This window comes from Myzus persicae, unplaced genomic scaffold, assembly GCF_001856785.1.
Source record: "Myzus persicae strain clone G006 unplaced genomic scaffold, MPER_G0061.0, whole genome shotgun sequence".
In the NCBI taxonomy this organism is placed as follows: domain Eukaryota; kingdom Metazoa; phylum Arthropoda; class Insecta; order Hemiptera; family Aphididae; genus Myzus; species Myzus persicae.
Window position 1 is genome coordinate 109938 of NW_019102498.1, and position 14301 is coordinate 124238.

The following is a 14301-nucleotide window of genomic DNA, read 5'->3' on the forward strand; positions in this document are numbered from 1 at the left end:
GGAGCAATTTTCTAAAATTTTTCTAATTTTATATCAACATGCATTATACAACGATTACAAGCATTATCTGTTAAGAACTGTATTATGATAACCAGATAACATTTAAATCAAACATGTTCACCGTTAGTGATTACTGGTAACTGGTTAGTATTCTCTTATCAGTACTATCTAGTAAAGTGGTTATCGTATATTGTGTGTTACTGTCGTTAGTCGTTACTGATTATCATTTCAAAATTGAAACTTTATGTGCGGACTAGAGAGACTTTTTGTTACAATAATTAATAAAGATGTCACAAAACAATAAAAATAAAATTACAACATTTTTTACTAGAACCCTTAACATTGAACCCTCCAATAATCTTAAAAGGAAACATGAACACGTTAATCAATCGGAAAATGAAACAATCCAAAATAATGTAAGTACCTATAAACTAGACACACCTATGTAAATTTATTAATACACTGCGAATGCTGCATCTATGCATGTTATTTATTTAAGTTGGAATGTGCTGTAAACGTAGTGCCATCAGTGCCGAAAAATGATATCGGATTATTTATTAGTAGAAGCTTATCTGATGTTGAAAAACATATAGTGAGTATATACTATGATACATCATGATTTTATATTTTCTAATTAGGACAATTAGGTAGGTATTATTTTAACTATATTAACATTTTAGGTGTTGACAAACTTATGGTCACCACCATTGAATTACTTATATCCATTACTTGAACAACATACCAAAAGAAAAATCAAATTTCAACATCATTGGTTAGGGAAATTTAATTGGTTATGCTATTCTGAGCAATTGCAAGGTGCATTTTGCAAATATTGTGCAGTTTTTGCTAGAAGTGGTGGTGTTGGAAATCAGACTTTGAGCAGCCTTGTAACAACTGCTTGCCAAAATTGGAAAAACGCTTTAAAAGTAGTTGAAAAGCTGCTTGCTTATTAGTTATTTAGTCATTTTTAACAACTTTTTTCATTATGAATGTTGTAAATATAATAATAATTTGCAGGTATTTGAAAATCAATATATGTCTATTTCGAGTACTTACATAGGTTATAATTATAATTATCATATGATCGGGGACCGGAAAAACAACGACGGCAAACGGCATTTGTATTATTCGATAAATCGTATTTTATGCATTTTGATCTCAGAAATAAAATACTCATTTACTATACGTGTTGGGTAGGCAGGGTAGCATAATTGTTCGTGAAATTAAATATTTATTTGAAGTATAAAAAGTAAATTTAACCCCCAAAAGAATATGAAAACAAACTTAGTTACTTTAAACATCAACTTTTTCGGGCTTCTGGGGAATCAGTGAAATTGTGTGTGTGCACTGTGGAACAAATCACTAATCAGATATCTACAACTGAACTTAAGTCTGAAAATATTGTGATTCATTCTGAAAAAAACTGTACGGAACACAGTATGTTTCTTGTTCATGTCTGCTTTGATAACTGACATTTTAGAATATTTAATCGACTGCCTCTTCTGTAACTACTTTAACAATCACCATGGATAGTATGTACCTATTATATTTCGTCAATATAATATAACCGAAGATATATATAATATTACAAATTTTCATATCAAAGTGGTCCGTGTTTACGATTTTTTCACTGAATTAATGAAGTATGGTATCATGGCAATATTATCAAAATAGTTTATAATTTATTAAAAGTAAATTATAACAATAGGTATATAAAGTACCTATTATTTTTAATTTTTAAATGAATTGATATGATTATTGATTAAGATGATATTTAAATCTTAGAAGTATATGCATATTTATTATTAACAATTAAATGACAATGTTACTACAAATAAATGTGATTACTACTTTTTAGAGTTAATATAAAGGTATACAATGCATAATGCATTATATTTACCGCGCCGACTACACCAACTGGCAACTAGCTTGTAAAATTCCAAGTCAAATATTTTCTCTGAATACTGTCGAGCATGAAATTAATAATTAATATTTTATGTATTCATTTTGATTGTATTAGGTAGGTATATTTTAGATTTTAAGCTATTCAAGAATATTTTAAATCTCCTCAGTAAATTTCCGATGGATATTAATAAAAATATGTTTTCTGTAAAAAACCTTTCAAATGTAATACAAGCTTTCTCATAATATATATGTTTATTGTTAGTTTAAATACACAATGTAATTTTTTTAATATTTCAATTCATATTCAGTTTTTATTGAATAAGTAATGCTTTTGCTGCACTTAACGAATCATTTTGGATATTTTTTCAAAAAACTTTTATTTTAGAATGAAGTTTTAAAAATATTGAATTTAAATTAAAATTACAATTTTAAGGATGATAGAATGGCAAATTATAAAATTATTCATCAATGCCAGAAGTCTGCATTTACTCCATTATTTTATTGACAGGCGATAACTTTATACGATATGTCACTATGTCAGTCGTCACTCGTCAATATTGAGTTATAATAGTAAATAACAATAATATATGATGATAAAAATAAATTATAATAGCACCCGTAATATATTATATATGCATACCTGCATGTTTTTGACAAAAGTTAATGCAACATAGGTACCCTATACTACTATACGTAATAGCCAATAGGTACTATCTATTATACTGTATTAGCGACTTCTCCAGCTTTATATAATAAATTATTTTTTGATAAATTACGAAATTGTTTTAATTCGTGGTTGGTTCACCGTTCACAGGCAGACGTTAAAGCAAATAAGTTATATAAAGGCGGGTTTCCACTATATGCGTGTGCCGTATACACGAAAAATGTTCAGCTATGCTCAACAACAAGGTAACATGATAAATCGTGTGGTAACCTAACCTAAACAACCAATCACAGCAAAGGATTTGTATGCACGTATGCGCTCACGTATTTAGTGGAAACCCGCCACAAGTATATTTTAATTCGTGCTTATAACTAGGGTAATGGTATAAGGTCCATGAAGCAACTAAGCCTATCATCACAGAAATATTCTGTGCTATCATGTTCTGTACTATCAATTAACTGTACTGATAAGTGATAGATACGTCTTTTCGCTGTTATCGGCCAAATTTTTTTTCATCAACCTTTTTTATCTTTGATCCGAACATCCGTTTTCCAAAGCCGCCAAGATTATTATTTTATTACAGTAGTCTACAAAACATTACATCATCTCGATTTCATTCCGGACTGGTAGTTGGTACGTCGTCGAATTTCTGTTGGATTTCACGTGCGTTGCGCACTATCCATTTTTAGTCGGCCGTACGGTTCCGAGTAAGTTAACGCCAAAGTCCCACTCAGCCGTTACCACCATGATCAAGTCCAAGATGTTTCTGTCCATGACGTGCTTGCTTAAGGAGAGCCGGCGGCCGTTGAGCGCCAAACTGGAACCCATCAAAATGTCATACACCTCATACGAGTCGGCCGCGGACGGTGGACAAAAACCGCCAATCATCATCATGCATGGTCTGTTTGGCTGCAAATCCAACTGGAACAGTTTGTCCAAATCCCTTCACAACATGACCCATAGAAAAGTAAGTATTTAAACTGTTGCTGAAATGTGTGTCTCAAGAGTTTTCACAAATATACTACCTACCTTTTATGTTTAATGAAAATATGAATCATTCTTTTGATAATAGAAACCTAGACAGATGTGTTACTATTTTCAGTCTTTAAATAACTACCTCACTTATTTTAGTAATAAGTAATTAATTTTAGAAATGTAAGACACATTAGTCTTGTCTCGTCATATGGTGTTTTTATTTGCTTGCATAGATTTCTTGAACATTTCATAAATCAAAAAGAAACTATTGTTATTTATTACGGAAAGTTATTAGGTATATGATTCATTGATTTGTAGAGCTTAGACTTGAAGCTTTGTAAATTATTTGATTATTATTTACAATTTTAGTCTCATCATAACATAATATTTTAATATACGTGTAAAGAATTTTGAAATGTATAGAATTTTAATAAAAAGCTAAGTAAAAAGGTCAAACACCGACCTTAGATTAGATAAGAAATACCAACATTGAATGGCATCCATTCTATTAGGTTTTATTAATTAGATAACTAATATATTTATGAAATATTCCTTTTGTTAAATTAATTAATTTTATGTTCGTAAATTATCAAACTGAATATATAAAACCAATCTACAGGACTACCTGTATCTAACTGATTGTTGAATCATATTTTTTTAGCAGAATTATTCATTGTTATTTTATCTCCTAAATACTTTTATGTTATCTTAAGTTACTGTATGTATGGTTTTATTTTATTCAATGAATTAAAAAAATTGTATTTTGGTCAAATTTTAATTGTTTCCTGACATTACAATTTTTTGTTTGCTGAATATAAATATTAAATATAGACATTAAAACTTGATGATTATCTAATCCTAAATGTAAGTTTACACCAGTGAATTATTACCTAGGTACACAAAAAAAATGTTTTTTACCTGTGTAGGTAACAAGTAATAATATTATTTAGTACATAATAACTTTTTAGTTTTTAATTTTATTACCTTTTACTTAGAACTAAAAATGTCTGTGTCTGCAATATCTATATAGCTATGTACTTTAAATCTAAGGCATCTGCAGTAAAATTAAGAATATAAGCAGTACTTATTCAAAATTTGTATTATCAGTATGGATCTAAAATGCAAATATATTCTAAAATAAATCTTGACAAACTTTATTGTATTCAAAATTATTGTATTTACCCACAGTCGTTGCCAGAAAAATTGATCCATCGGCGAAGGCGGGGCTTTTCAGTTAGTGTAGTCCAAACTAGCCTTTAACCGCTCAGTGTTCCTCAGTCGCCTCACCAATTTGCTTATTATAAATTTATAAAAATAAATGACTCAGCCAACGATGACAGTTTTAATAGATTACTGTGATATGTAAATTATGGAATTTACTAATATAGATTGATAATTACTCTTTGGTTAGGTTAGTCATTTTCCATATTAACATTCAAGTACGGAGAACCCCTGGTTTTTTATTATCGCTGCCTGATCAATGTATCTGGCAACTACTGTATCTAGGTATATATATTTTAATTTGGATTACACATTGCTCTAATTATCGATTGTTATTTATCTTATATTTAATTTCTACTTACATAAAATTCATAAAAGTACATATTTTTTTTTGGAAAAAGTGTTAGAATTTTAAGTGTACAAAACAATGTAATGGATATGATTTGATAAGATTATAAAAATTTGTTAATTTATTTTCAGTTTTAGATTATTCATTAGGTATAGGGTCTTAATAGGTATATCATGGTAATATAATATGTAGGTACTTACTACATTATCACAGATGATAATGGTATTTTGATACAAAAAAACATTATAATTACGACAAAGCTATTTTCTTAAATTATACCACATGATTTCTACAAGATATGTTTATATTTTGTTTTTTTGTTTCAAGGTAATTACTGTTGATTCAAGAAATCACGGAGACTCACCACATACTTTAGAGCAATCATATCAACTTATGGCTGAAGACGTTAAATTTTTAATGGAAGATTTGGGTGTGAAAAAAGCTTCATTGATTGGTCATAGCATGGGTGGCAGAACAATGATGTACTTAGCAGTCATCTATGTAAGGTTTGTTTTGATATTAATATTTTTATTAATTAAATGTCAGCTAAAAAATAATCAGCAAAATATATTTAGCCAGAACTTGTGGAATCCTTAATACCAGTTGATATATCACCAATCAACAGCAAAGAAGTGAGTGATATTCAAAGTATTATAAATGTCTTAAGAGGTGTTAATTTAGATGTTAATGGACCTATATCAAAAGTTCGGAAAATGGCAGATGAACATATGAAAAGTTCGATAGAGGTACGTTAAGTTATAACTTGTGAGTATAAACTATCTGTAATTATTAAGTTCAAAATAATAATTATTTAAGTCTTTAAGGTTATTTAATTTTTAATTAATACTTTAAAAAAATTATATTAGTCTAAATTACTTATTTTATACTTGTATTATTAACAATAATTATACTGCTCTTAGTCAATTCAATAATTAATATTTATTATAATATACTTACCTTTCACTGTTAATCAAATGGTATTTACATTTATTTATAAAATTTGTTAATTTTGTGTCAAGTTATTAAATTAATTTTTAGATATAAGTATATAACAAATAAATTGTATTCTAGTTATGACTTATAACAATTTTTTTTGGTTAAATTACTCCCACAAAATAGATATAGGTTTTTAAGGAAGACATTTCACAATTATATATTTAAATTTACTAAAAATTATAAAAATATTAAATCATGTAGGGTTATCTTTTATCAAATTATAGCTATAAGCAATAATGGTAATTATTTAAATGGGTTAGTTTTCTAAAATCTTGGCGAAAACAGCTAAAATACAAATATGTAAACTCCACTCTTATAGGTAATAGATTTTTTTTATGGTGTCAATTATATTCATCTTAAGTAAAGTAAATTTTAAATTACTAAATACTTAATTTTAAATGTCTGATTTTTGTTATCATTAATTTTTATTTTTCAGTATTTGTTGAATAATTAGGTTAAGTTAAAGAAACTAGTACATTTTTTCAAGTCAGATACAGAAATAAATCTTAAGTTCTTTGACATGTGGATATGAAAATAAACATTTTTTTTTTTTTTGAGAAATTTTGAATTTCTAAACTATTAATTTGACTTTCAATAAATACATATTGTATTTATTTTAAAACTTGAATAAGAATTAAAATGCGTGATAATTAGTAGAAAATGCCTAAGATTGGGATTAACATAAAGTGTAATTTTATAGTATGTCAATATTAACTATTTATTGGTTAATTATTAATAATTTTTATTTTTGTGTTATATAGAGTCCAGTACTTCGACAGTTCCTCCTAACCAATCTTATCGAAGTGAACAAAAAATACCAATGGCGCATTAATTTAGAATCCATCAATGTTAATTTTAAAAATAATCTTGCCGTATTTCCACCTATTCAATCAACATATGATGGTCCAACATATTTTATTGGAGGCGGAGATTCAGTTTTCTTGAAACCAACAGATCATGAGGCCATCAAACAGATATTCCCTTCAGTTAAAATTGATTATATAGCTGGTGCTGGTCATTGGCTACATGCTGAAAAACCTCATGAGTTTTTGAGATTGGTCACACAATTTTTAGCTACTGTATAGAATTATAATTTTTATTTTGTAACTTATTAAATAGGTTTTGTGTTCAAAGTTTTAATGGGTGAATGTTACCTTAATAATGCTTGGTAAGACTTGTACAGTTGTACTGTAAAAAATTGAATTGTTTGTTTGTTCAAACTTTTAAGTCTGAAAAATTGTTACACAGTTATTAAACTAATGGTAAAATTGTTATTTGAATATTTCAAATATATTTTCCTTTGTTAAATATTATTGTTATAATTATTATTTGATCATTATGAAACCAAGGCAAATATTAGGTAATCCTTGTTAAGTGCTATCAATTAATGCCTTGCCAGTAGCCACGGTTACAGAAAATAAGATGGTTATTATACAGTTAGCTTTTAACAAAGTTAATGGTTTTGAAGAAATTTATTTTAAAAAAATGTAGTAAAAATCGAGTTTAGGGTCAGTGTGTATCCATATGTGCCCTCCCTATAATGGCAAAAAAAAGTACAAGGTTAAATTAGTGCCTATTCCATTAACATTGGCAAATTCCATACACAGCATGTAACCGCGGTTTGAGCTTAAAACAATAATGAAAATAAATTTTTACTTTTCAATAAACTTTTGTTTTTGTTAATGGTAAAAACACTTATGAAGAGCTATATGAGTAGCTTATGAGTTAGCTATGAAAAGAAACATTTGCATGGATTTTTAACTACCTACATAATAATTTTCAAGTGTTCACGATGTAAACCAAATTATAGATATTCTAACTTCAGATGATCATAAAAAATTATGATGGATTTACACTCTAATTTATGTTAGTTTCCACTAACAACAACTTATGAAGAACCTTGTATTAAGTTTTCAAGTTTTTTGACCAAGGAATACATTTATATTGACAATATTTGAAAAAAAAACAAAAGATCGAAAATTTGTCTTAGCAATAAAAAGCATTTTTTATTGCCCAAAAGGTAACGACAGACACACAAAAAAACACACATCATTAGAAAATCAATACATTCATTGCTCTTAAGCTAAAATAATGTTGAATGGGAAAAAAAACATAACTCATGTAGGTACCTATTTTGAAATTGTAAACAATTTTCATAGAATAATAAATTTTTTATATTTTTATAGGGAACCTATAAAATAACATCTATTAAAACAAGCATAAGTTGTAAAGTATTGTTTTGTTTTAGTTGATTTCAGACAGTGGAAGTATTCAGTTCTTAATTTAATTTTTATATAGAAAGTCGAAATATGTTAAAAATGAGTATAGTTGGTCTAAAAGAAAATACCTAAAGGTTAAAAAACGAAATTTTAAATTTCTGGAAGTAAATAAATTTTAAAATAAACCAAAAATTGTTGTTGCGAAACCGCATGGTGGTCAATTACCAGCGAATGACCGAAGAGTGTGTTGTTTACAAGAAGGAATTGGAAAAATTCTGTCCCAAAACTCACGTTACAAGTGACAGTTTTTGATGAACAAGGTCGTAAAATTCACTGGTTGCAAATTCGCTGTTTCACTGGATCCGGAAAAGACGATGATGAAGCAGTTTTACACTTGAAAGTTAGTTGTATACCTATACATTATAAATGTTAAATGTATTTCAATTGGTACTTAGGTAGGTAGGTAGATAGGTAGGTATTATTAAATGGCATTCAGAAATTGTATTGTTATTCAGAAATGTATTGATCAATTTAAACAAGAGAAAATGATCAGAGCGGAGTAGGTATGTAAAAAAAGTTTCCCACAAGTTCGAACCATGACATTTTTTAGTATTCATTCAGTTCAATTTGTTTAGGTTTATTTTATTTATACTTTTTTAAAGTCCACACAAGTGTTTTTAGATTTCTTTTATTTATAAGTCAAAAACATGTTTAACAATAACTGCACAGAATTTCCTCTCACTATAGCCAACTGTCACAGTCAACAAAATATTTTTTAAAAGAAAAATGCTTTGTGAATCTCACATCGGCATAATATGTATAATGTAAGTATTATACTGTTATGTGGCATGCCGCTTATACATAATTTTAAATACAATTAATAATTAATAAAAATATTATAATAATACAATTTTATTGAAACAAAAATGACACAACGGATGGAACTTAGGTTTAGGTATACCTATTATAGGCATTTACTATTATACAATAAAAATTATTTACCACTAGAAAGCTACTTACTCGAGTGTATTTTGGTTAAATATTCTTACGAAATTATAAGGTCCTTTGATCAAAGATGAGAGCTCAGTATTTTTTTGAAGCTCCAATCGATCAGAATATATAATATTATAATTTACAATGTACCAACATATTATTATGTGTAGGTATAAATGTATTATAAAACACTTCGAACCAAATAGGCATGCAGGCGTGCTATTGACTATATTTACATAGGTACCTACCACGGTTATCTACAGGTTATTTAACCATGGTACCTACGTGTAACCGACATTTAAACTGTTGAAAATTCAGTCGGGTCAGATGATTTTTTTAAATTTAACTTTTGAAGTTTGTAAGTTGGTCTACTAATTATTAAAAATCAGCATGGGATAAATGTTTTTAATTGAAGCACCAAAACCTACTCCATACCTACATAGATTCTGCATCCGCTGTTGTCTGAAATATACGAACACACATTATTATTTCGTATATTAAAATAAATTCAATAGTACCAGAACCTATATCCGATAAAAAACTTATAATAATATAGAAGACTGTTAAGTATTAACATTTTGAATATTTAAGGTAAGTGCCTACATCTACTGTTACGACTACTCGTATATACATATATAGCAAATATTACGTATGGGTAGCATATATATACCTACATAAATATTTAATGTATAAACATATATACATATTGTTTGTTACGCCGTGCCAGTTTGTATTAAACTATTTATTTGTTTTTTTATTACACACATACCCGATCGTTGAGTCAGAGCAAATTGTGTGCACACATAATACACAGTACATAAACATCACGTCACAAATAATGGCGTTTTACATAAATTATGAACAGGTATAGTATAGATATGGGTAAGCTTAGTGTATACCGACTCGAACCCTTTAAACAATAATAATAATAAAAAAAAAACTACAACGGAAACTCGGTACTGTACTATTGTCTGTCAATTTTTCATTCGCTTTTTGCAGCATACCCTATTAAAGTTTAAAATCCAAAAATGCATCTGACGCGCATAGTTTGGCATTTTACAAATCCCAATCGGTCTCCATTTAACTGTCATCCTATAGTGTAGATAGGTACCTATCTAGGAATGGTGTTTACAATAGGGGTCTGATGGTCATATTGTCAACAACATTTTTATTTATTTAAAGTTCACAGCCGCTACATCAAAATAATACTGTTGTGAGCAGTGTTCTCAACTTGTAGTCTAGATACACTTTTAGTTAACCACCTATCTTTTATCTTATCTAGATAAATAGTTGCAAGTCATATAATTAATTATTTAAGATAAAAAAATTCACCTGACACCTACCAATCTGAATCGCGGAAAAAAAAGTCCCGGTAAAAAGTCCCGGAAAAAAAAGTCCCGGTAAAAAAAGTCCCACACTAGGAAAAAAAAGTCCCGATGAATATATAAATACATACAAAGTCATATAATATCATAAAAGATGTTAATTACTTACAATTTATTACAATAATAAATAGTCAATAATAAGTACTTAAGTCAAATAAAAGTAAATAATAATAATACAATTAAAGTACCAAATACCAATATACCTAATTATAATAATAATGCTATAAAAATGTAATATTATAATTAGGTACACCTCTTTCTTATATTATGACTTACGAGTTACGGCTGTTAAAAAATCTAAAACACCGATATTGCCCGCTTGTATTTGTATACATAAATTTTGCAGCCGTTTTTCTACTGTCCGAGTTTGCCCTAGTTTTTTAACAGTTTTCGAATCTCCTACAGCATCTAAAGCTAATTTCGCTTCATCTGCGGACAAATATATTTTATACCTACCAATACATTACACACTAAAATAAGTACAAAGTACAACTGTACAAGTGCAGTATAAGAATAAGTATTTTGGTATTTTCCAGTAAACTTTTTTTTCTATTATTTATTACTTATTAATTATTATGGTAGATGACAAATATATGTACAAGCATTTTATTCATTACACTTACACAGTTACACACTAAAATACAAAGCACAACTTACTATAGAACTGTACAAGTACCTACAAGAATAATATTTTTTTTTCGGGACTTTTTTTCCTAGTGTGGGACTTTTTTTACCGGGACTTTTTTTTCTGGGACTTTTTTTTCCGATTACCACCAATCTAGATCAATTTATCCTGATGAGTTCATTTGTACAAATAATAATTTTATATTGTTAATAATTTATAATATACATAAATAATAATAATAATAATAGTATTTAACAACAAACAAAGTATTCTTTTATTTAATATCAAATCATTATAAGTAGGTAAATATTAATTTTAAAAATGTGTTATTGATATTGGTATACTATTCGGTAATAATCATGTCTATTGTGTAAACCTACGATCTGTGTTTAAGCCTTATTTAAGTAGTAGCAAGGTTTTCTTTTAAAAAATTAGACTTTAAGATTAAAAAAAATTATTTTTATCTTAGTAAAAAAGTACTTATCTAATCTCAACACTGGTTCTGAGCATAAGTATCTAATATTTTTCAATATATCTAATATATTAAGTTTTATTTACTTAGTGTTAACCTAATAGGTATACCAGTGAAATTACGGCGGGGAAAGAAAAATTTAATAGGCTAATAGGTAGGTAAGACAGGTAGTCACCTACAACTATAATTTGATTAATATAAGATTAATAATTTATCATCACCTAATACATTGATGGCTTTCATCGCCTCTTGGAGCATTGAAAATGATTATAAATTAAAATCTGAGGGTGGTTTTTGATAAATATTATCAGTTGGTACCTACTTTGAAAGTAGTTTTAAATAAATCTCCAGATATTTTCAAACTAATTGGGATAATTTATTATACAATGTATTAAAGGTATGATTTATTACGTACAAAAAATGAAGTTTAAAAATATTTAGTCTAATTTTAAATAGCTTATTTATACACCTTTGAAATGTTGGTTTTTTTTTAAAGTGTTGATACAGTTTTTTAGTTTATGTCAAAACATTGACAATTTAATATAAAATATACATAAGTAATTATTAAATAAGTTATTCTTATAGCAATATTTAAATAGGCACACTTTTCTTTTATAAGCATCTGAAATTCACTAAACTAATAGTAAACATGATGAGTGTATTCTAAACATTTAATACCCTTAAACTCGGTGAAATCTAGTTTTGTGTAAAAATTCCACTAATTTTTTTATTTAATTTCCCTATATCTTTGAAAACGACTGGGAATTTATTACTTTTGATCTCCTCAACTAGATTTACTTTCCTACCAAAATTGATGCATTTTTACTATCTCAAAGGCAAAAGGTGATAACACAAAAAATATATAAAAACACACATCATTGTAAAATCATTAAATTCATTGAAACAGAGCGGCCCAGAATCTAAAAACATATACTTTAAGATATATTGTAGTGAGAAATTAAAAATTGTGGGAAATATATGGTACATCAACTTGATAAATCTATAAAATACATAATATAATGGTTATTGGTTATATTTGAATATTAATTAATGAATAATAAATTATAAAATTATCATTATATTTACATTTAATTTTTTGAAATTTAAAATACCAATATATTTATAAAGGTATTTAACAAGAAAAAAATTGTAAAAAAAAAAAATACAATACTAATGAAAAATAAATATTTGGAAAAAAAAAATTTAATTTGCAACTAGTAGGTCAGTCTCGTAGATATTAGATTTTAACTGGCAATAGTATTAATTACAATTCTTAAGTCTCTCACTTTTCTTTCTAAATCTAATATTGTAGATCCCCTGCAAAAACAAAACGCATTTTATACATTTAAACTACAAATACACTTGTGACATATTAAATAATTTACTTATGTATACATACATTTCAGACAAATTTCCTTTAATAACTAGTTCTTGTTCAAGAGTTAATTTTAATGAACGGGCTCCATATAACTGTTTATATACAGATGTTGTTGATTCGGTTTGCACAATGTTATATTTTTCTCTGGCTTCTTCGATACGTTTATTCATCAATTCCATCTTAGTTTTATAAGCTCCCAATAATTCTCTTTTTTTTTTTATTGATATACTATCAGGTGCTGCTGATACAAGTCTCAAAAGGATCGAAGAAGCTCTAAATACAATGTTAAAACATTTTAAAAAGTATATACAAATTTAAAAATTGTGTAAATAGTTTATAGAAAACAAAATCATTTTTATTTTCATGGATTTTTTTTTTGATATTAATTGTTAGAAAGTTATATTCTAAATAAAAAAAAAGTTATCAATAAGTGTTGATTGAATCCCTATTAGGTATAAAATTAATTAGACTATTACGATCAGTTACTCAAGCCCTAAGGCCAAAGTATATACACTAATTTAAAAACCTAAACATGTTTACTAGAAGTTATACAGAGTTAAGAAAACATATATCAGTTTGATATTTGATAATACTATTAAAGCAAACCACAAAACCATTGAAATTTACCTTTGGGTCAATTCTTCTTGTTTGTTATTAATCTCATCTAACTTTTCAGCTTTATTTTCTACATCATCCTGTAATTTTTGACGAGCTTCTTCCAATCGCTGCATCTCTTGTAATTGCCTTTCCTTTGCTTGAGTTAGCATGCGCACTCTCCGTTCAATTTCTTCAGAAACTATTTTGTGATTATTTAATGTACCTCTTCGCATGTTCATAGTTTGTAAAACCATCTGAAAATAATAGTTAAAATATGAGGTTATCTTTATGTAGAAAAAATAAGTATTGTGATTATGTATATTAAGTAAAAGTAATATTTACCTGTACTACAATCTCTTTGGGAACATCTGGCCCTAATTTCAGAATAGTATTTTTGGTACCGTTATCTTTCTGCAGTATTGCAGATATAAATGAGCTGAAGTCATCTTTGTCAACCTAAATTATACAAATAATTATCATACATAATTATTCAAGTGTTAGATTTTGTATTTAAACACATTA

The 14301-nt window shown here is 27.4% G+C and overlaps 3 protein-coding genes across 3 annotated transcripts in view; 2 read left to right on the forward strand and 1 right to left on the reverse strand.

The window, feature by feature from the left end:
• The first annotated feature begins 253 nt into the window (after nt 1-253).
• On the forward strand, nt 254-953 carry LOC111032289. Its single transcript, XM_022312554.1, has 3 exons — nt 254-416; nt 500-592; nt 681-953. Exons 1-3 carry the CDS (start codon nt 288-290, stop codon nt 951-953), a joined length of 495 nt encoding a protein of 164 aa, XP_022168246.1. The 5' UTR covers nt 254-287.
• A 2361-nt stretch (nt 954-3314) lies between these two features.
• On the forward strand, nt 3315-7384 carry LOC111032284 (protein ABHD11-like). Its single transcript, XM_022312549.1, has 4 exons — nt 3315-3536; nt 5442-5615; nt 5690-5860; nt 6872-7384. Exons 1-4 carry the CDS (start codon nt 3315-3317, stop codon nt 7193-7195), a joined length of 891 nt encoding a protein of 296 aa, XP_022168241.1. The 3' UTR covers nt 7196-7384.
• Nucleotides 7385-12945: 5561 nt separating this feature from the next.
• Nucleotides 12946-14301, reverse strand: part of LOC111032283 (nuclear pore complex protein Nup88) — a 34997-nt gene continuing 33641 nt past the window's right edge. Inside the window, exons 7-10 of the mRNA XM_022312548.1 lie at nt 14122-14235; nt 13810-14033; nt 13204-13455; nt 12946-13121 (exon numbers count right to left, since the gene is read on the reverse strand). Coding sequence (XP_022168240.1) covers nt 13049-13121; nt 13204-13455; nt 13810-14033; nt 14122-14235 — 663 coding nt within the window. The 3' untranslated portion in view covers nt 12946-13048. The remainder of the gene's footprint in view (nt 13122-13203; nt 13456-13809; nt 14034-14121; nt 14236-14301) is intronic.

Bases quoted from the DNA above. Each gene is read 5' to 3' on its own strand.
- LOC111032289 (XM_022312554.1), top strand. From the start codon at position 288: ATGTCACAAAACAATAAAAATAAAATTACAACATTTTTTACTAGAACC. The intron at 417-499 runs GTAAGTACCTAT...TATTTATTTAAG, and splicing joins ATGAAACAATCCAAAATAAT to TTGGAATGTGCTGTAAACGT. The intron at 593-680 runs GTGAGTATATAC...TTAACATTTTAG, and splicing joins CTGATGTTGAAAAACATATA to GTGTTGACAAACTTATGGTC.
- LOC111032284 (XM_022312549.1), top strand. From the start codon at position 3,315: ATGATCAAGTCCAAGATGTTTCTGTCCATGACGTGCTTGCTTAAGGAG. The intron at 3,537-5,441 runs GTAAGTATTTAA...TTTTGTTTCAAG, and splicing joins ACAACATGACCCATAGAAAA to GTAATTACTGTTGATTCAAG. The intron at 5,861-6,871 runs GTACGTTAAGTT...TGTGTTATATAG, and splicing joins ATATGAAAAGTTCGATAGAG to AGTCCAGTACTTCGACAGTT.